This window comes from Onychostoma macrolepis, chromosome 25 (genome assembly GCF_012432095.1).
Source record: "Onychostoma macrolepis isolate SWU-2019 chromosome 25, ASM1243209v1, whole genome shotgun sequence".
NCBI lineage: Eukaryota > Metazoa > Chordata > Actinopteri > Cypriniformes > Cyprinidae > Onychostoma > Onychostoma macrolepis.
Genome location: NC_081179.1, coordinates 22014245 through 22038920, shown reverse-complemented (window position 1 = coordinate 22038920; position 24676 = coordinate 22014245). Strand labels below are relative to the sequence as shown.

General features: G+C 35.0%; 1 protein-coding gene across 1 annotated transcript in view; it reads right to left on the bottom strand.

The window, feature by feature from the left end:
* ano3 (anoctamin 3) overlaps window positions 1–20068 on the bottom strand; it is an 85842-nt gene extending 65774 nt beyond the window's left edge. Inside the window, 1 exon segment of the mRNA XM_058767104.1 lies at window positions 19822–20068. Coding sequence (XP_058623087.1) covers window positions 19822–19918 — 97 coding nt within the window. The 5' untranslated portion in view covers window positions 19919–20068.
* Window positions 20069–24676: the final 4608 nt, after the last annotated feature.

The following is a 24676-nucleotide window of genomic DNA, read 5'->3' as shown; positions in this document are numbered from 1 at the left end:
CCTGCCCCACTAACAGATGCTTTTTATAGATCAGCGAGGCAGAGTGGGCTGGGTAACTCTACACCCCTCTCAGAGCCTGTCTTTACGGGACGTTAAGGGGCTGCTGGCTGACGATCAGATGCGGCTGGATTTAGGGGAGCTTGACTGAGGCTTTTTCAGATGCACGTGATTTACAGCCGCTAGATTGATTCTGGGATATTGTTAGCAAAGTGCAACGCAACCTAAATGAATTATTTGTGAGTTTAATCAATTCGATTTCCATCAGTCTGGACTGTAACTTTGGTCTCAACACAATGCAAAATCACTAGCTTAAAAATATGAGAGGGTGGCATGAGCAAATTTATATCTTTGTAATGGTAAATCACAATATAAAGTTATTTAAATTGTTTACATTGTGAAAATAAATAAATACATGCATAAATAATAATGTTAAAATAATAAATTAATCTTTTTGATCATACTGTGAACTCAATAGCTTCACATTTTACTTAAACACAAATAACCTTATGTACATGTCATGAGCTACAGTGAGGAAAATAAGTATTTGAACACCCTGCTATTTTGCAAGTTCTCCCACTTAGAAATCATGGAGGGGTCTGAAATTGTCATCGTAGGTGCATGTCGCTGAGAAACACGGAGTTTGAGCTCCCTCCAAAGATTCTCTATTGGGTTTAGGTCTGGAGACTGGCTAGGCCACGCCAGAACCTTGATATGCTTCTTACAGAGCCACTCCTTGGTTATCCTGGCTGTGTGCTTCGGGTCATTGTCATGTTGGAAGACCCAGCCTCGACCCATCTTCAATGCTCTAACTGAGGGAAGGAGGTTGTTCCCCAAAATCTCGCAATACATGGCCCCTGTCATCCTCTCCTTAATACAGTGCAGTCGCCTGTCCCATGTGCAGAAAAACACCCCAAAGATGATGCTACCACCCCATGCTTCACAGTAGGGATGGTGTTCTTGGGATGGTACTCATCATTCTTCTTCCTCCAAACACGTTTAGTGGAATTATGACCAAAAGTTCTATTTTGGTCTCATCTGACCACATGACTTTCTCCCATGACTCCTCTGGATCATCCAAATGGTCATTGGCAAACTTAAGTCGGGCCTGGACATGTGCTGGTTTAAGCAGGGGAACCTTCCGTGCCATGCATGATTTCAAACCATGACGCCTTAGTGTATTACCAACAGTAACCTTGGAAACGGTGGTCCCAGCTCTTTTCAGGTCATTGACCAGCTCCTCCCGTGTAGTTCTGGGCTGATTTCTCACCTTTCTTAGGATCATTGAGACCCCACGAGGTGAGATCTTGCATGGAGCCCCAGTCCGAGGGAGATTGACAGTCATGTTTAGCTTCTTCCATTTTCTAATGATTGCTCCAACAGTGGACCTTTTTCACCAAGCTGCTTGGCAATTTCCCGTAGCCCTTTCCAGCCTTGTGGAGGTGTACAATTTTGTCTCTAGTGTCTTTGGACAGCTCTTTGGTCTTGGCCATGTTAGTAGTTGGATTCTTACTGATTGTATGGGGTGGACAGGTGTCTTTATGCAGCTAACGACCTCAAACAGGTGCATCTAATTTAGGATAATAAATGGAGTGGAGGTGGACATTTTAAAGGCAGACTAACAGGTCTTTGAGGGTCAGAATTCTAGCTGATAGACAGGTGTTCAAATACTTATTTGCAGCTGAATCATACAAATAAATAGTTAAAAAATCATACATTGTGATTTCTGGATTTTTTTTTTTAGATTATGTCTCTCACAGTGGACATGCACCTACGATGACAATTTCAGACCCCTCCATGATTTCTAAGTGGGAGAACTTGCAAAATAGCAGGGTGTTCAAATACTTATTTTCCTCACTGTATATATTTTAGTACTTAATGAATTTCATTAATTAAGTAACAGAATAATTACCGGAATAGTTCACCTAAAAATGAAAATTTGCTGAGAATTTACTCACCTTCAGGCCATCCTAGATGTAGATGAGTATCATTGCAATGTAGCATTGCATCACTTGCTCGCCAATGGATGCTCTGCAGTGAATGGGTGCCGTCAGATTAAGAGTCCAAACAGCTGATAAAAAAAAAAAAACATCACAATAATCCACAAGTAAGTGAATTACTTGTGGGTTATTGTGATGTTTTTATCAGCTGTTGTTCTGACGGCACCCATTCACTGCAGAGTATCCATTGGTGAGCAAATAATGGAATGACACATTTCTCCAAATCTGATGAAGAAACAAACTTATCTACATCTTGGATGGCCTGAGGGTGAGTATGTTTTCAATGAATTTTAATTTCTGGGTTAACTATTTCTTTAAAAATTGTGACAAACTACCAAAACATGATTTTTCATGTGAGTATTTTTTTTTTTATCGTCTCCAGAACTGAAATCCCTCAATCACACTGGGCCTTAAGTTAGTGTGTAGTTAGGAGCAGATGGCACGTTTCCAGAGCTTAACTGTGTTCAGCACAGAATTACACAAGCCAGTCAGTGATGTGCTGAAACATAAAGACAGGAGATTACAGAATCCATCACTCTCCTCTATTTCTTTCAGTGCTATCAAACAATGTCACAGTCTCCCCTGTACATAGACATATACAAACCTAATGTCTACTCATGTGTATTCCCTTGCCATCATATAAAAATATTTTACTGTCTTGCTAAACCTTAGATATAATCAACAATTCAAATTTATTTATCCTGGAATAAGTTATATTATTTTATTACAAATGCTGTCAAAGTGTGTGGCTGTTTGTTGGTTCTCTGAAATACTTAATTTTACATATAGCCCAGCCTAAGGTTTTCTGGTCTGCAAAGTGTAAAAAGTGGTAACCAATACTTATTACTCTTAAAGAGCTACTTCTACCTGATTAATCCATAGAAATATGTTTTGTTGGTATAAATTAATGTACTTAGGTGAACAATTTATAAGGGTATTTTTTTTTTTTTTAATTGAGATTTATTTTTTGAGGAATTTACAAAATATCTTTGTGAACATGATCTTTACTTAATATCCACTTAAAAAAATGATAATTTTGACCCATACTATGTATTGTTAGCTATTGCTACAAATATACCCATATTATAACTGGTTTTGTGCTCCAGGGTCACATATAAAAGATTTCCAAAATAAATTAAAAAAAGCGTTAAAGCTTAAGTTTAAATACTTTTAAATGCCCTGGATACAAATATTTATTATTTATTTTTTTGCAGAAACAATTTACACTTTGTTTTTATTACAAAGAAACATGTTAACAAGGTCAGATAATCAATGTTTGTATTAATCTTGACATTCCCAAGACTTTTGAGCAAGCAAATGGCTTTTATAGTGGATTGAGTTCACAAAGAGCAATTCCTGGTCTTATTCGGTACCACCATTTTTCCATTTTAATAATTTCCATTCACTTTTTTTTGGTAACACTTTATTTCGATAGTTCACTTTAGACATTCTACTAACACTTAAGTAACTTTGCAACTACATGTCAACTAGCAGTCATTAGAGTATTAGTAGACTGTCTGTTTAATATCTTCTAACACTTTATTTTGATGGGTCCACAACATACAATATACTGACTATGAGAAACTTTGCAAGTATATGTCAACTTATTCTACTAACCTTAAACCTACCCTAACAGTCTACTCTGAGAATTAGTTGACATGTAGTTGCAAAGTTACTTATAAAGTGTAACCTTTTTTTTTTGAAGAAGAAGAATGAGAACTATGAGAACTAATTAGGGTATTTATTAATTAATTCATACATTCATTTATAAAAGCCCTTGCTATAACACATTTTTGACAATTACAGGTCACAGGTTGTTGTTTTAAAAAATCAATCTATTGGTCTGTCTGGTGTCCGTGATCTACGGCGAAACTCTTCCCCATCTGTGCGTTATGTAACATGACAGGTGGCAAGTCTGTGGCTCATGGGATGTTGTGCAATCCTCACACACCCTTGCTTTGACACAAAAAAAGATAATTCACAGCTCCCCTGCGGAGAAAGCCATGTCTGTCTGAAAGTGGGCCCTCTCTTTTTAGCAACCTATGTTACCTATCTAGCAACCACCTGTCCTATCTATTACATCTAGCATATAGCTTGAGCATATATACAGTCACGAGAGCCAGAGCTGAAAGTGGTACCAAGCACCGAGACGTTGATATCGTCAGCCTCCTACTAACTCACAGTTGCTGGAGAGTGGCCCATGTGGCAGGAAGTCCTTGTGTCTGGCCAATCTGTTTGTGCTACACTGCAATAGATCAGAACAGCCAGAACCCCGTGTTAACTAACCGCTTGCTTTTCGATCACAAAATTCTGGACCGAAATCATCTAGGAGTTTATCCATATGGCGTGGTTTCTTTAACAGTGAAATCTTTATTATGACTTCCAGTTTTTGTGTCCTAAGAGGGTTCTGATGCTTGCTGCTCGTCTTCTGTAGTGAGGCATATAAATTATCACCGCCGCTGAGGCATATATCAGTTTATGGCTTTGGGTTATTGTGCTGGTTGTAATTGATTTTTGGTGCTCCACTGTGTCTTCAGTGTTTAGTATTAAATATCTCATGGCAGCAGCTGAGAAATGTTGGTTATTTGGCACGGGTTGGCATTAGATCTTATTTCTTCTGCTTATCACATTCCTCATGTCTCTGCCACATGTGGCTCTTCTTGAATGAAAGTGTGTTGGTCTCTAGTTCTGGCTGTTTTTTGGTTTGGTTTTCAGATCCCATCCATTTGGGTTTCAATAATCCAGTTTTCATCAGAATGTACATAATGTAACCCAGAGATGGCACATCCACGGATTGTGATGTACAATCTCACACACACACACACACACACACATATATATATATATATATATATATATATATATTAGTGCTGTCAATCGATTAAAAAATGTAATCACGTTAATCACAGTCATGGACTGTGATTAATCATGATTAATCACAAATTTAAAATACTAGGATTTACCTGTAAATGTGTTGAAATAAAGACATGCATGACAAACTAGTTTAAGGGAACTTCCGCCAGGTATGAGACATAATCCTCCTATTCTTTTGTTTTTATTCGGCCATTATCAGCCTTTATTCTGGCAATAAAACGTTTACCAAGCCACATCGCTTCAATCCCAGTATACATTTACCCAACTGTTATCAAAAGTATTTCTAAATAAATACAACAAAACATTTTCTTGCAACCTTACATGAAGTATTATGACAAAATGCATTATAAAGAAGAATTGGACCTGTTCTGCAGGTGCATTAGAGCTAATATTAGCATCATGCGTCATAAGACAATTTATGAGATTAATAGTACACTTTTACTCAGAACTCACTTCAAACCACCATCAAGTGTTTGTAATAACTTCCTTTTGCGATCACATGTGGAATTTGGTCATTTACTGTTGTTAAAATATGCTATTTATAGTCTTTTATATCGCTGCACAAATTAGCATTTCAGATGTACACATTCTACTCAAGAAAATCACATACAAATATCCTATCGTAATCGTGTGTTTATTATCTAATATAATCTATACGGGGCTGTTGTGAAGTTTATTTCTGCTGTGTAAAAGCCTTAGCATGTATGCTCTGCTGAAACTCACGTTGTTTGTGATGCTACAACCGCCTCTCCGTTCTTAAGTTACCAGGTATACATTCCAAGTATAATACACATTAGTAAAAGGATCTATTTTAATTTTTGTTTGTCTATATACACTTTGGGCGGCTGCGATACATTATAAAAGTAGCCCAAAAAACCGCAACCCACGGCTCTGTAATTTTTACCGCGACTGTATTTCAAAATAGCCCTCTTGTGCTGCTACCCTGGAAACACTGGTTTGCTGTACCCTCATCACACAATGATAGATGACCTTCCGCACTGAGATGACGGGAAGAAGTTGGGGTCAAACCTTATCAAATGCGCGTAAAAAAATATTAACGCACTAAAATTTTTAGATTAATCGCATACGTTACAGGGCTCACAAGATTTCAAAATCCCTGGTAGCCCTTTGGGCAGGTACTCTTCAGATTTTGGTAGCCCAAAAATGAATTTAACTAGCCCGAATTAAAAAAATTACTATTTTATTTTATTTATTTTTATCTTTTTTAAATATAGAAAATCAGATAGGAGTTTAAATGTCAATCAAAAATATTTTCAATACACAAATATCAACAAATATGAAGGAAGGAATTTTATTTCACTATTTACAGGGTATCTGCAGAATTTTTAAAAATATATTTAGGGCAATTTATGACCCATTTTAAGAGCCGCACAAGTAAAATGAACACAGAATGAGCGGGTTGGACAATGTCTATAGTAACATATAGTTTTGAGCCATAAAATTACATGATTTGCAGTTCAGATACAGGTTTTCACAAAAACAAAAATCTTATACAACAGTGTTTCAGGCTATAGACCGTTTTTATGAAAAGGGATCAATCAAGCATATAAATTATTATGTTAATTTAAAACGTATAAATATTACTGTCTTAATTGTTTAGATTTTTAGAAGGCACATCAACTTCTTTCTCATTTACAACTATGTGTTTGCTGCGTAAAAACATGAGTTGATATTTGCATTGATCTGACCATAAACAGAAAGAAAGGCTTATTGTAAATGCAGATTCACTCTCTGCCACGAGGTGGCGCTTTAGGAGCGCTGAAATATTGCGGTTTCCCTGGAAACGCTGTACACAAAGCAGCTCAGTGCTCATAAATGCTGCTTTATCAGGAATTATAGGTAAAATGAAATTAAAATGCCAACGACACGTTTCTGAAGACAGTCGGTTCCCTTCAGATACATTCACATAAAGACATCCGTGCCGCGTTTTGACTTGAAACGTGCCGTGCTCATATTTATTCAATGACATCATTGCCTTTTGAAGTTTAATCCTGCCTTATCGCGCGACTCTTGTCTTTCCGTCCCCAACTGTAAGACCTCTTGAAATTATAATTAAGACATTTCTTATACCATTTAACGTATTTAAAACTTTTTATGGCCTTAATTTTGATACAACTCACTTTCATTGTTTATAAGGACCCGCGGGAGATCTGTATTTAAGGAGCCCGTCGGGCAGGCAGTGAAACATTTTGGTAGCCCGACTGGAAAACACAATAGCCCCGGGACGTCGGGCTAGCGATTTTGCGAGCCCTGCGTTAACGCGTTAACGTTGACACTCCTAATATATATATATATATATATATATATATATATATATATATATATATATATATAGCTCCTAAAAAATAGCAAAAGTTGTCTGAAATTGCTAGTTCCTATCAAAGAGGCTCACTGCTGTGCAACACGTTTGGGTTATACTTTATTTCGATAGTCTACTTTAAACATTCTACTAACTATAAATAACTTAGCAACTACATGTCAAGTATTTCTCATTAATTTGCAACTACATGTCTACTAACTCTCAGAGTAGACTGTTGTGGTAGGTTTAGGGTTAGTAGAATAAGTTGACACATACTTGCAAAGTTTCTCATACTCAGTATGTTGTATGTTGTGGACCCATCAAAATAAAGTTTTAGAAGATATTAAGCAGACAGTCTACTAATACTCTAATGACTGCTAGTTGACATGTAGTTATAAAGTTACTTACTGTTAGCAGAATATCTAAAGTGGACTATCAAAATAAAGTGTTAACCACGTCAACTGGGAAACTAAGGGCGTTTGCACCAGTAGATTGATCACTTTGTTCCAAAACAAGGATATTAAAATGTTACAATCAGTGTTGGGGATAAAGCATTACAAGTAATGTGAGTTATGTAATCAGATTACTTTTTTCAAGTAACTAGTAAAGTAATACATTCGTTCTTCATTTACATGAAAATATGTGAGCTACTTTTTCAAATAAGTAACAATTGCTCTCCTGTCTGCATGTGGAGTAAGTGCAGAGGCGTTGAGTGCTGTGTGAACATGACGTTACTGTAGTTCTAGACTAAATGTGAACATGTATTTACAGAATCCCTCAAAATGAATAAATACAGTGAAATATAAACTCAGAATATGACGCAAACCTGCAATTGTGAAGTATAAATACAGTGTTAAATAACACAAATATCCTTGGTGTATTTAAACCCATTTTAACCAGTGTCTTTGCTGTTGACCTTCGATGATCCAATTCAACCATACTACTAGGCAAAAATGAGTGTCCTATGCTTCATGCAATCCTGAATGGCAGCACAGCTGTGAATTTACATTTCATTCAGCCTGAGGCTTATTCATTTCACTTTTGGTGTGAAAGGTCTTTTACATTTGCTAAAAATAGAACCTTTTTTTATTAAAAAAACCCCCAGTCTAGCCCAGAGAAAAAGTAACGCAAAAGTAACATAACCCTTTACTTTCCATTAAAAGTAACACAATTAGTTACTTTTTAGGGAGTAACGCAATATTGTAATGCATTACAAATTATTTAATTAACGTCATCAACGTCAGCTGCCTCCGTAATAATTCTCTGATACATACAAGTGAAAATCAGTGCATGGCATAAATTATAAATTAATTATTATTAATTATTCGGCAGAATATTAGCAAAAGTGGTTTTCTCCGTTATCTCGTACATGACGCAAGCGTGCTCCGGCCCAGAAAGCTTATTGCAAGTGTGAGTGCAGGCCAGCGGGGGAGTGGGGAGGAGGGATAATCGCGCTCTGGCTCGGTTAAAGGCCTAGTGTGAGTACACCCTAAAGAGGAAAATGCTCCAGGTTCTGAAAACAAATGCTCCAAATGAGCCAGGTCAGTTTGTACAGTATGAGTGCTACTGAGGAGGAACTAGACACTGGATTTGACAAAGTTTGCAAGGTCTGTGGCTGAAAAGAGTTTTGATAAAGCAGTCAGTAGCTGGTATCACACAAAAATGACTGTGAATTTAACGGTAAAAGTCTGTAAATATGCTACAGTAAAAACCTGTTAAATGGTTAACAGTAAGTTCCCCTACTATATACGGTGAAAAACTGTATTGGACATTACATGTAATTTTACGGTAGTATACCGTTCTTGGAAGTGAAAAAGAACAAATTTGATGATCTATGTTTCTTCTTAGTTTTTCTTATCAGTTTTGTACAATAGGGTTGTATGTTACATCTAATTGTAATGTGGGGCTTGGGTTTTGTTTCTTGTTTAGGTTTTTTTGGTCTTTTATTTTGATATTTTGCCTTGTTTCATGTTCCTGTCATATGTTCCTTGCCCCTCATGTGATCATGTCATGTGATACTCTTGTCTGTGTGTCATGTTGTGATTGGTTGTCTTAGTCATGTGCCTTGCTTCCCATTGGTTGTTTTGCATCATGTGACCCTTATTGTTTGGTATTTATAGGTGTGTTCTAGTGATGGGAAGTTCGGATCATTTTACTGACTCGGACCTTTGAGTCTCGTTCAGCAAAATGAACGAATCTTTTTTGAGTCATTTCGTTCATTTTAGCAAAATATAATTAAAATGTTACGTGCTACTTCCCTAACACATCTACTACTTATGCAAACGTTGATCACACTACAAACAATACAAACTATAATGCTATAAGAGACAGAAAAGATTCATTTATCGTTTACCTGGGTCTTGATTAGCTCACCTCACCTCACCTCTTATCTGACAAGTCTTCGGGTTTGAGTCATTCGTTCATCACGTGACAGTCTCATACACTAACCTATGCAGTCAGAGCCGGAAAGAGAATTGATTCGTTCACCTCCCGAGTCCTCGGGTTTGAGTCGTTCGTTCTTTTGTCACGTGACCACTTGTAAAATACTATAAAGTAAAACTGTATTTTTTGTATGTTGGATCATATTTAAGAATTATCATAAAATTATCAAAATATGTGTAATAAGCATTTTCCGAGAAATAAAAATGGTCTGTTCACTTCTGTCACTATGTTTTTGTTACTGTTTCTTGAGGATCTGTGTTATTTTATAAATAAATAAAACCCTGTTATAAATAAAATATTGATTGATTTGTCCTTTCACTGTCTTTGTCTATCAATAAACATATAATATAACTATATAATTAAAAAAATACAAGCCTAAAATTACAAAGCACTTATAGTTTGTTCATTTTTACTCCAATTTTGACTTTGCTGGTATAATTGTTTTTCCTAGGCAGACTTGACATATTGGTCTAATATTTGTATAAGAAGATGGGTCAAAAAGGACACAATGACATAAAGTGAAAGCAAATAACATTTTGAATATGAATGATTAATGTTAGTTTAAAATATTAAGGTTAAGATCTGGCTCTGTGGCTTTAGTATATTTTAATTTTCTTGTATTTTTTATTTAAATTGTTTTAATTCATTTTGGAATAGTTATCCTCTTTGCTAAAGCTTTTTCTGGCACAAAAATAAACAATAAAAAAACAATTCAAGAGTGTGTACACAGTGTTAATGTCTAAAGTGTCATATGTTACAAAAGTATAGTCAGTAACACTATAGTCTAATCTAAAGGGTTAACTCAAAAGACATAAATACAACAAGGTATTGTATTTTATGAAGATTAGACTCCAAAAAAATAAATAAATTTAATTAAAACATAACCAACTCTTTATTATCTTTATTACTACATTCAGTATTATGGAAAAGAACCATCATGACAGAAATTAAAAGCAATAATTTGAGACCAGAAATGCATCACATAACTGTACGAGTAAATAATAATAATAATAATAATGACTATGCACCCGTTTGTAAGGAAGGTTGTAAATTAACTAATTTATCTGCCCAAAGCTGTCACGTCACGTGACAAAAGAACGAACGACTCAAACCCAAGGACTCGGGAGGTGAACGAATCAATTCTCTTTCCGGCTCTGACTGCATAGGTTAGTGTATGAGGCTGTCACGTGATGAACGAACGACTCAAATCCGAAGACTCGAAACAGGTGAACTAATTCCAGTACAGAACCTATAGGATGTTACGCATGCGCGACTGAACAAATCACTCCCTGAGACGACTCGTTCTTCCCGAGTCACATTAAAGATTCGTTCAAAAAGAACAAATCGTTCACGAACGACCCATCACTAGTGTGTTCGACTTGAAGCGGTGCTGCGCAGAATGATCAGTGTATGACATCAAAGTACCGTGAGAGCGATAAGAGAGCAGACGGATCCTTATGGTTTTGAATCGCTCTCGCAGTACTTTGATGACATACACTGATCATGCACAGCGCCGCTTCAAGTCGAACACACCTATTGTCTCTTGTCGAGTATTATCTGTGTAACCTGCTGTTGGTGAGTTGTGTTTATGTTCATACCTGGTCAAGTCTGTGTCTGGTCAAGTCTGTTTCAAGTCAATTTTTGACATGATTTTGGATTTCACTTTGTTAAATAAAAGCTGCACATGGCTTCTTAAACTCGCCTTCAGTGGACCATTTGTTACACTAATGTTGTTAAATTCATGTTTTTGCATTATATACTGTAAACTGCATGTGTGTTACCATGATGGTGTTTAGTGTTTGTGTGAATGACACTGTGCACCTTCTATATGTTAATATTTAAAAGCTGCTTTTGATGGGCTTTGGTTCATAATGTGACTCTCATCACAACCTGCTTTTGATGGTTATCAGTGTATTACAAAGGTACAAAACAAATTTCAGTACTTCAATAGGTTGGTATATTAACATTATTTCAGTTAATTAAATTGCGGTATTTACCTGTAAATTTAAGTTAAAACCGTAAAACCTAAAATGTTTGCTACCGTATTTTTACTGCAAAATTCTGGCAACCACAGCTGCCAGTTTTTTTTACTGTATATTTTACAGATGTTTTTTTTTGTTTAGTTTTTTACAGTGTACTGTATATTTTACTATAGGCTGGGTGACATCTGTGTCAGCCCGACTCTTATTCTCATGTCCAAGCACTGGTGATGTATTGTTAAAACTGTGCTAGAAGTGTTTATTCAGTGCTGTTGGATTCTGGCTGAGAAGCAGGCATGTAATTCAAATTACTCATGCAGTTCTTTTATAAGCCTAAAACTAGAGTTGCTGTTTAATTTTAGACTTATTACATTTAAGTTATAGAGTAGTGGATGGTTTCTCACTTTTCTGGTTGTTTGGTTAATAGTCCCTAATTTCGTATTTATATTTAATCTAAAAAATATCCACAATAATATTACTGCAAATGTGCATGCAACTTCATAAAAGCTCACTAAAATGATACAGAGAGACATATAGAGACACAGTAACATATATATATATATATTTTTTTTTTTCTGGCACAGTTGCATTATCAAAATATCCCACTATTGATGTGTCCAGGTCGCACACAAAATCGCCATTCCATGTATGATTTAACACACAACTGATCTCATTTTCTATCAGAATGTAATATAAAGATTGTACATTGCAACATTTGTCTTTAACAACACTACAAAACTGGATAGCAGACACAACAGGGTATCATCATTTTCAAATACTTTAATTTTTCACTGTCTAAACTACAACACAAAAACAGCAATTTGGGAGAGCATTTTCAAAAAACTCAGTTTTCGCTGAGCAAAAATGTCTCTTGTTTTTAAATGTATCCAGATTAAAGTGGATGTAGCCTTAGTCCAATCCGGCCCTCAACCTAAAATGAATTTGAGAGCGTATTTTCAAGTCCGCTTCAGTTCTTCAGTTTTTTATATGGTAAATAAAAAAAAAATCCATCCTCAGCCGTCTGTCACACTTCCTATAATTATCAATAGCCGAGAATTCATCTCACACTTTCACGATTAAATGCTAAATTACAGATTTTCATTAATTATGGAATTGTATTATGAGAGCATTAATTAGTGTAATATCCATTATCAACACTCAAATGGTACAATTTGCATAGAACATTATACTCAAAATGCATTATCCTGGCACTGCATATTTCTGTAATAATGTGATAAGATACACTGCAAGCCAGTCAAGGAGTCTGTGGCCAAACATGCTTTGATGTGGACATACCTGAATATAAAATCCACTCTTCTGCAGAGGCCTAAACATCAAAGAGTCTCTTTCTCTCTATTCCCATCACATCTCACCTTCACTGAATGGGACGTTTATTCCTCTGCAGTCTCCACACATCACTCTTATGTCAAGGGCATGCACTGTTTGGGCAAAATCCTGTTTTCATTTAACTGCACAGATGTGTCAGAATGAAAAGGGGAAAAAAAAGGAGAAACCCTCAAAACACAAACAAGAACGCAACAAGAAAGAGAAACATAGGAAGAGGTAAAATGCCAGCTTCCTGCTGTAGTTATTTCATCATGAAACACTTGAGACAGGCAAGGTTCTGGGGTCAGTGGATATTTGGATTTTAGTCAGGCATCTGTGGAAGCTTCAGGGCCGTTCTTTGATGCAGAACTGGAATATCACTGCTGACAGCAATAACAGTAGAACAGTTTAAATGAGCCAGCACTAGTTTGCTGGTATCTCAGGTCGGTCAGTTTGGTCTGTTGGCTGTTTTCTCTGCTTGGCCAGGCTAAAGACCAAGTTGTTGTTGCTTTCCCAACGTCTCGGTTTGTTTGGAATGAAAATGTATCATTAAGACTTACTCAAGCCTCATTTAGATCATTGATTTAGCACATCAAATTTGCTCTTCCGCAAGTCACACAGTAAGTTTTACCTGCAAAATGTCCACCAATATCTGTGTTTACTTATAAGAGCACAGACAAGCTGCAACCACACGGTCATTGATGCATTTCCCAAAAAGCACTATTAACAAACTAAGATTGCAAGTTTTCTAAAAACCACATTTCCAACAAACATTCGCAAACAGTCTCACAAGCTTTTGCAGTTGGAACTACAGCTCTCGACCTAGTTTCTTGTTAGTATGGCATGTGGACTTTAATAGATCATGCTCCTGAGCAAAATGCATCAACATCTTTTAGATATTCAGTTGAATAAGTCATTTCTAAAGAGTGTTCATGTTTGTATGTGCTCTATAATCGTAAGAGGGGAGCTGCGATTGAATCAAGGCAGTGGCGATTCTATTTACACTATGTAAAAATAGCAGTATTTTCTGCTATTTATTGTATACTACTTACTACAAATAATGGAAAATATCTGCACCTTAGTATTGTAGTACATTGTAAAACAGTATGCAATAATAACGTATTAAGTGCTGCCTTATTGGGAGCAACCTAACCCTAACCCTACCTGATACTTTATTTTCAACATTTCAATTATTTCCTTCATTTTTATTGAAAATAAATGCCTTTCCGATGTGATAAGAGATGTGAAAAGGGAGATGAATGAGTTCGGCAAAAGGCAAAAGTTGCTCGTGTCATAAAGAATACATCAAGCGTTTTATCACCTACGCCACTGAAGCCATTGATTGATGTCCGTTTTTGTAATGTGGTCCAGCCCAATCACACGATGGTGAACAGAGTTAAGTGTAAATAGCTTCTGCCAACAAGGCGGGCTAATTGCCTTTAGTGTAAATAGACACTCCATTAAATCAAACATCTGAATGTAAGAACAGAGAACAAAATAGCTAAGTAGTCCTCAGATGCCATGTTTATTATTTACAGCAATAATTTGGCATTTATTCAATCTTAAACTAGTTAATTAGCTTATGTTATTACTCAACCACGCATATCGACGTCAATAACGACTCGGATTCTGTATTGCAACAAAATAACTAATGATTCAGAACACAGTCATGCCTATCTAGTTGATGGCAGTTAAGCAGTGAGTTATGCTGTTATACAGGAAATGTATCCTAGATCAGTGTTTCAGTGCATTAATCTAAACAAATTCCCATGTAATCATACAGGACAAAAATCATATCAAAATCTCATCTCTGCAGTGAGCCTTGAAGTGCAAATGCAGCCTATCAGTCCATTTTTTGGTACCAATAAAGTTCATATTTTGGTAACATTAAAGTCCATCTTCCATATTATCACTCTATATACTCCTATAATATTCTTATAGGGCTGTATAACAGTGGAAGGCCACTAGTTCAGTCCCACAAAGAATGGGCCATAAGCTACCAGCTTCCCAACAGCTCGATCCATTCCTAGGCCTGCACTGCTCATATTAACTGAAACCCAGTTTAGCTTTCTAGAGACCTTCACGGATTGCGAGCCATTGTTCCAGAGGGACTGCCAGTGTAATAAATGCACTGGAAGTCACTTTGAATAAAAGCATCTGTTGAATGACTGCTTACTTTAATAACCTGAAATTGCACATAAATGTGCTCTAGTCTCCTGTGAAAACCTAAGAAACAGTGTTCGGTGGCTTTATCTCAGTCCTGTCATGCTGCATGAATCCTAAATAATTAACTGTGAGTCATTAAAGAGCTTCTAATGCTTGGAATAATCTGTATATCCGCTCTTAGATCGATAGCTAATGACCGTGACAGAGTCGCGTCTAGGTAGTGAGGATGCAAAGTGGCACTATAAATACACGCAACTATCATTACGCTTAAAGGGGAAATGTGTAATTTACTGTGGCACAAGAAACGGCATCACACTGGAGCCATTCATTCTAATCACTACATTCAGAGATAAAATGAGGAAGGGTTTGTTAATAAAGTGTGTCCTCACAGGTGTGGTTCTGCCCTCCTTAGTTACTATTACTGTCCCTGTAAAGCTTTCCCAGTGGCAATAGCAATTTGGTATCAGCAAATCTGCAGAAAAGTAATCAGGCTGAGTGAATTAACTCAGGAACTACTGCATAATATCAGGATTATCCGTGCTTGTATATGTAATTATATATTTAATTATAAAATAACTTAAAATAAAATAAAAAAGGAAAATAAATTAAATTAAATTAAATCCAGAACAGTAATAATAACATTTTTATGATTATTTATTATGATAAATTACGGTCCTTGTTTATTATTATTATTATTATTATTATTATTATTATTATTATTATTATTATTATTATTATTATTTGAATAAACTAAAAGAAAAATAAACAAATCATAACATTAACAATAATAATAATAATAATATTATTATTATTATTATTATTATTATTATTATTATTATTAATATTAATAATGATATTATTATTATATTAATAATAATAATAATAATAATTATTATTATTATTATTATTATTATATCTAATAATAATAATAATAATAATTATTATTATTATTATTATTATTATTATTATTATTATTGTTGTTGTTGTTGTTGTATTTTTATTATTATTATTTAATTTTCCATAAAACAAACATGTATAGTCATGGCTGCTAAATGGCTGCATGAGACTGAAACAAGACAATGTTCTGGATGGATTTTGGTTCTCTAAGCTAAACTGCTGCAGAAGAATGATGCAAAAATAGGCTAGATCTGCTTAATGAGACGGAGTGCTGTGAATATTCTATGCTCAAACACAGACTGCTAGTTACTAAGTGACAATGCAGTCTTTTATCCTCTTCTATCTCTCAGTTAAATCTCCGTAATAGCATGCTGTAATAATGAGATTTTATAGGGATATTTCCTCAAGTGCTTTTGTTTACACTGACCACATCCTGAGAAGTGTAATCATATCTGTTTGTGTTACTGCATCTCATATCTTCAATACAAGGACCAAATGCACTTTATCAAAACAAAGTGTAACATATGCCTCTAATGTCACAACAGTGCACCAAAGTTGCTGTCCTTTTCATCCCATAAAACTACTAAAACCTGCAAAAGTGGCCCTTCTTTTCCATTTCACTGTAATCAAATCATCAATTCAGTCAGAATCACCATGAGAGCAGCGATTTTCAGCACAATGCGATTTAATAGGCAGATGAACACTTAGTGTGTGTGGCGACCCCATTAAACAAAATGAAGGAAGATCAATGGAAAGTGTTTTCCCATAAGCCTGAGTCAAGAACTACCAGTAACATTAGTTTGTCTATGGTTCATGTTACTGATCCCCAAAACTGCAGAAATAAGAACAACAAGAGCGAATCAATGTCCAGTGCAATGCAAAACTCAAACGCCAAAAATAAATCCAGTGAAGTTACATTAGAGCTTGCTGTTGTTGAATTTCACAGATGAGTAGCTTTAATATAAAAATAGAGCGATATCAGAGAGATATCCTGATCAAAACATCTTTAAGGACTGCTAATAGAATTTCTGTCCTTGCAGATTTAAATAAGGGATAAATCAAAGACAATACAATGTACTAAAACAATTAGAATATATATATATACAATGAAATAAAATGGTTAATGTTAATGTATTAACTAACATGAACAAATGATCTAATCTAATTTAAAATCTTTGTTAATGTTAATTAAAATACAGTCATTCATTGTTTATTCATGTTAGTTCACAGTGCACTAACTAATGTTAACAAACACAACTTGTGATTTTAACAATGCATTAGTAAATGCTGAAATTAACATTAAATAAGATTAACAAATGCTGTAAAGTATTGTTCATTCTTAGTTTGTGTTAACTAATGCACCTTATTGTAAAGTGTTACCAAAACAATATTTTAAATAATATACATTTCTTAAGCAAACAAACAAACAAATTCCAGTTTTTCCACTATGAACACATTAGTACCAAATTATGATATAAATTCCATTAGCATTCCTTTAAGGATTTAAATATATTTAAATGTGTTATTAAAGCCTTGAAAATAAATCCAATGAAGTAACATTAGAGCTTGTTGTTGTTGTTATTATTATTATATCTAATAATAATAATAATAATAATTATTATTATTATTATTATTATTATTATTATTATTATTACTGTTATTATTGTTGTTGTTGTATTTTTATTATTATTATTTAATTTTCCATAAAACAAACATGTATAGTCATGGCTGCTAAATGGCTGCATGAGACTGAAACAAGACAATGTTCTGGATGGATTTTGGTTCTCTAAGCTAAACTGCTGCAGAAGAATGATGCAAAAATAGGCTAGATCTGCTTAATGAGACGGAGTGCTGTGAATATTCTATGCTCAAACACAGACTGCTAGTTACTAAGTGACAATGCAGTCTTTTATCCTCTTCTATCTCTCAGTTAAATCTCCGTAATAGCATGCTGTAATAATGAGATTTTATAGGGATATTTCCTCAAGTGCTTTTGTTTACACTGACCACATCCTGAGAAGTGTAATCATATCTGTTTGTGTTACTGCATCTCATATCTTCAATACAAGGACCAAATGCACTTTATCAAAACAAAGTGTAACATATGCCTCTAATGTCACAACAGTGCACCAAAGTTGCTGTCCTTTTCATCCCATAAAAACTACTAAAACCTGCAAAAGTGGCCCTTCTTTTCCATTTCACTGTAATCAAATCATCAATTCAGTCAGAATCACCATGAGAGCAGCGATTTTCAGCACAATGCGATTTAATAGGCAGATGAACACTTAGTGTGTGTGGCGACCCCATTAAACAAAATGAAGGAAGATCAATGGAAAGTGTTTTCCCATAAGCCTGAGTCAAGAACTACCAGTAACATTAGTTTGTCTATGGTTCATGTTACTGATCCCCAAAACTGCAGAAATAAGAACAACAAGAGCGAATCAATGTCCAGTGCAATGCAAAACTCAAACGCCAAAAATAAATCCAGTGAAGTTACATTAGAGCTTGCTGTTGTTGAATTTCACAGATGAGTAGCTTTAATATAAAAATAGAGCGATATCAGAGAGATATCCCTGATCAAAACATCTTTAAGGACTGCTAATAGAATTTCTGTCCTTGCAGATTTAAATAAGGGATAAATCAAAGACAATACAATGTACTAAAACAATTAGAATATATATATATACAATGAAATAAAATGGTTAATGTTAATGTATTAACTAACATGAACAAATGATCTAATCTAATTTAAAATCTTTGTTAATGTTAATTAAAATACAGTCATTCATTGTTTATTCATGTTAGTTCACAGTGCACTAACTAATGTTAACAAACACAACTTGTGATTTTAACAATGCATTAGTAAATGCTGAAATTAACATTAAATAAGATTAACAAATGCTGTAAAGTATTGTTCATTCTTAGTTTGTGTTAACTAATGCACCTTATTGTAAAGTGTTACCAAAACAATATTTTAAATAATATACATTTCTTAAGCAAACAAACAAACAAATTCCAGTTTTTCCACTATGAACACATTAGTACCAAATTATGATATAAATTCCATTAGCATTCCTTTAAGGATTTAAATATATTTAAATGTGTTATTAAAGCCTTGAAAATAAATCCAATGAAGTAACATTAGAGCTTGTTGTTGTTGTTGAACTTCACAGATGTGTAGCTTTAATATAAAAATAGAGAGATATCAGATAGACATCCCTGATCCAAAAAATAATAAAAATAAGAACTGCTAATAGAATTTCTGTGCTTACATGTTTAAATATGGGATCAAACAAAGACAATAAAATGTACTAAAATAAAACTATCATATAGTAAATAAAAGTAGAATACATTTATAATATATATATATATATATATATATATATATATAAAATGAATAGTTGTTCAAAAATAAAAATAAATAAATTCAAATTCCAGTTTAGCCAGTACCAAATTATGATATGAATTCCATTAGCATTCCTTTAAGGTTTTCTAAAAAGGGAATCAAATAAATATATATTTACATGTTTTTTGAAAGCCTTGAAAACTTCTCCTATGCCATAATCATTCAAATCCGTGAGATCTAAACGCGAATAAGCAAAACAATTGTTTGACTCGTGATCTATTCATTAGAGCGATATTATATTCCAATGGCATCCAGCAGCAAACCAATATGCGCCAAACACTTGATCGTGAAGTTGAGCATATCATGACAGCATCTCCAAACCGGGACATGAGCTACAGCTGCCCAGAGCCGCACTTTCCCTCAAAACACGTTATATCACACGCAAACCCCCGCAAAAACAGCGCTCTCACTGACCCTTCTGCTGCTTGAAGGACTGTATGGATCCAGAGTGATGCACCATGGTGGTTCCCGACAGAGATCCTCGCGTGCAGAAGATGAAGGCAGGATACATGGGAAAGTATGGAGCGATCGCGTAGGTGTCTCTCCTCTGCGCAACCCAACACCTGTCTACCCTCGCGCTCCACCATCCGGGGCTGTTGTCATGGTTACGTACTGTAAGAGGACGGATGGACACCCTTCAGTGGCTCGATGAATGACCCGCGTTCTGGGGGGCGTTCACACAGAATAGAGCAGGCGTTCACACGTCTGCTCTGTTTTGAATTGTTAGACACATACACATGCGTCAGACGGACGTCTCTGACCGTTACGTCGCGTCCTGCGTTTATTCCTAACGCGCTGCGTTTAAAGACGCGCTGTAAAGTTAAAAACAGCTCAACTTTAAACAAAAAAACACGTCTCCCATGCGTTTTGTTCCATTCCGTTTTTACACCATGTCGAGTTGTTTTTAAACGCAAGAGGAGATTAAATATAATACAATATATATATAAAAGAAGAAATATAACCGGATAGGTGCGAGATGAAAGCCAGTATATACCTTCAGGAAATAATGCACCAATAATAGGCCTATTTATCATTTTCCTACTCTTCGCTCCATTTTATTAAAGAATTTCGTCCATCAATTTAAACAATATTGTTAACAATTGTCTCTACTATCTCACAGCAATTTTGCATAGTATGGTAAATTATTTTAGCCTATGTCAAAATAAAGTGAAATATTTCTAAAAGTGTAAGGAATCGTCCATAATTCACGGGTTCTCAAATAAGATAAGAACCCAGGTGAGGTTATGAAAACGTTGTGGGAACATTGTTTTGAAATGGTTCTAAAACGTCCAGATTTCTTGTCGTGATTAGAACGTTAAAGGTTGCAAAACAACGTTCGAACTTGTTTTAACCCCAATATAACTTTATTTGAATGTATATTTTTAATATTCTAAGATTGTTCATATGTCCATATGTCCGATTTTAATGTTATTTAAAGGTTGCAAAAAATTTCCTAGAACATTCGTCGAGAACAAACAACATCATAAGGACGTTCCGAGAATGTTCTAAGAACATCTTTCAATGCTATGACAATGTATGGATCAATATCACTGTAGGGTGCCTTTTGGTGTCCTGTACATAAACAACTCATTTGCCATTATAACTTAACATAAAAAATTACTATGAATGGGTGTGTTATATTAGGCAGAGTTTTATATTCATAACAAAAGCATTACTTGGCTCTCTAGATTCATTTTCTAGATTTTTTTTTGTTTGTTTTGTGTAAGAGGATGCACACTATTTTGCTTTGTCACATGCACTGCTCATTAAATTTGAATGATAGTAGAATATTGTCAAATCATATAATTTAAAAATTTTGTTCTCCTATTAATATTTTGTTAAATAAGACATTACACAATTTGAGTGTATTGATCATTTGGTAATAAAAACAATATTTTTATTTAATAAAATAAAAGAAGAGTTTGTCCATGTCCCTTGAATGGTTGTCCACCCTGTCATATTGGGGAGTCCGCCCCTTTAAGAAAAGGCCATCCCCTTTAGTGATATCAGGTCAAAATATTTTCAAAATATGTACGTTTAAATATACCAAATTCTCTTCAACAACCGAACTATTGAGCTAGTAACAGTTTGTTGTTAGCTAATATGCTAATTGAAGCTCAAAATGTCCACCCTGTCATATTGGGGAGTCCGCCCCTTTAAGAAAAGGCCATCCCCTTTAGTGATATCAGGTCAAAATATTTTCAAAATATGTACGTTTAAATATACCAAATTCTCTTCAACAACCGAACTATTGAGCTAGTAACAGTTTGTTGTTAGCTAATATGCTAATTGAAGCTCAAAATGTCCACCCTGTCATATTGGGGAGTCCGCCCCTTTAAGAAAAGGCCATCCCCTTTAGTGATATCAGGTCAAAATATTTTCAAAATATGTACGTTTAAATATACCAAATTCTCTTCAACAACCGAACTATTGAGCTAGTAACAGTTTGTTGTTAGCTAATATGCTAATTGAAGCTCAAAATGTCCACCCTGTCCTAGTTCCAAAATGTCCACCCTGTCGGCCACTTAGACTCATGACACATACATAATACATGATAGGGTGGATATAGCATTTACTTGTGGTTAATATTGCTAAAAACTAAAATGAATGGGGGTATAAATGTGATTGAGGATGTGATTATATTATTTATTAGTATTATATTATTTTTTTAATAACCCCGTTTCGGAAAGGGATATGATACCCTTAATAATATATAATTAATTAATAATATAATTTGCATCTTAATTTTGCAATGAAAACGTATTTAACAGTAATATATATGTCCATGACAGGGTGGACATATCATATGGTTTGTGCTTCGAATAATGGCCCATAATAATTATCTAAAAAAAAAAAAATGTGTGGGAGCTCAGCTAATATGTTTCTATAGTACTTGAGTGTCTACTATTTATGACATGACATAAAGCAAATTGGAAATTAAAACCAACATTTTTGAGTATTGTGAGGGTTGAAAGGCACTCTATGGTGATATTGACCCATATATAAAATATCAAAAAGATTAAAAGAATGATCCATAAACATTACTTTAAGAACGTTTTGTCCTAACATTTATATAATTAAAAAAAAAAAAACGTTAGTGAAAGTTAGTCAACACATTAATGACCAACCACCAGAAGTAGTTCTTGAAATCTTTTTTTTTTCCCTGATGATATTAGTGGTTAATATAGAATAAGGTCCTGTCATGCCATTATAAATAAACATTAACCCAATAGATAGAACTACTGTATGTATGGTTAGAATGGCAGGCCAGTAGTGCACAAAACAATGAAATCCATGTCAATGTATAGCGACTTGTTTCCATTGTGTTGTGGCTTTTTTATGTCGTGTTGTGCTAATTTTGTTGTGTTGTGGCTAGTGCTGTCAAACGATTAATCGTGATCAATCACATCCAAAATAAAAGTTTTTGTTTACATAATATACGTGTGTATACTGTGTATATTTATTATGTATATATAAATACAAACACATGCATGTATATATTTAAGAAAATGTGTTATGTTTATATATTACACATATTTCTATATAATATGAAATAAGAATATAAATATATAAATGAATATACATGTAAATATTTTCAAAATGTATACTGTTTGTGTGTGTGTGTATTTATATATATACATAATAAATATACACAGTACACATAAATATATATATATATATATTATGTAAACAAAAACTTTTATTTTGGATGCGATTAATCGCTTGACAGCACTAGTTGTAACTTGTTTCCGTTGTGTTGCTGCTTGTTTTCTTTGTGTTGCGCTAAATTCATTGTTTTGCAACATGTTTCATTGTGTTGAGGTTTGTTTCTGTTGTGTTGTGCACTACTGGGCCACCGTAGGTTAGTGATGTTTGCTACACCGCTAGTTTTCACTGAAAAAAAAAAAATAAATAGGGTTAAACTGATTAGAGGAGGTAATCATTTGTTTTCAGCAACTCTCTTGTAGGCTCTTTCTCAACCATTTTACATTTTGTCAACTAATTTATATAACTGTCTCGAGTACCATTTAGCCACTTGTTAGCAAATCCCTTTTTCAGGATAAGTAAAAGCTTCAATCACAAGCTGGTATTAGTGATGCATTTTATGTCCTAGAATAAAGCGTAATAATATGTTGAGATTGTTTTAACAACAGACCTTTTTCAGACATTTAACCAGAATGATGAAACCTGAAGTGCTTAAATGCTAACTCTTTTCCAGGTTTTAGCCTACAAAAATACATACACTCTGTAGCACACAATTAGCTAGGCTATGTTAGCTACCTTAGTCCTGTTGTGTGCTTTAAAGGCTATTAGGATTACAGTTGTTAGACACTAATGATTTTAACTTCCTGCACTCATTTTAGCATCAGCAAACCGGCTCAACCGTGGAGAGAGTCGGTAGCACTAAATTCCTGGGGGTGCACATAACAAAGGATCTCACCTGGACCACCAACGTCACGTCACTCAACAAGAAGGGACAACAGCGCCTCTACTTTCTCCGTCGGCTGAAAAGGGCAAGTCTCCCTCCACCCATCCTCACCACCTTTTACAGGGGCACCATTGAGAGTGTGCTGACCAGCTGCATCACTGTCTGGTATGGGAACTGCAGTGCTGCTGATCGCAAGACCCTACAACGGACAGTGAACACTGCCGCAAAGATCATCGGTGCCCCTCTTCCCTCCATCCTGGACATTTTCCTTGCACGATGCTCCAGCAAGGCCTCCAGCATCGTGAAGGACCCCACCCACCCCTCCCACAACCTCTTCCAGCTCCTGCCATCAGGAAAAAGGTACCGGAGTATCAAAGCTCGTTCTGTCAGATTGCTCAACAGCTGCTTTCCCCAGGCTGTGAGAGCTCTTAACTCCAATCTCCCTGTCCCGCTCTGAAACCATGAACACCTCAGCCCCCAACTATAAATAACTATTGACAAATTTCTCCTAAGTGCAATTCTGGGTGTGCTACACACAGGTGAGTGGGCTATACAAACCACCTGTAGTAACGCACTCGTCCCACTATATGCACACTAGACACTTTCTATAAACACTCCCTGCAACAAAGACTCAATAAGATAATATATGTTTACTTGAATATTGCACTATAAAATAATGTTTACTGGAGCATTGCACTACTAAGTCTTTTGCACTATGCGCTGCTTCCCACAAAATCTCTCTTCTGAACAATTTAATGTAAAAAAATATATATTTCCTGCACAATTTCATGTACAAATATCTCTTTAGCACTATTTCATGTACAGTATTTATGTAAAGTT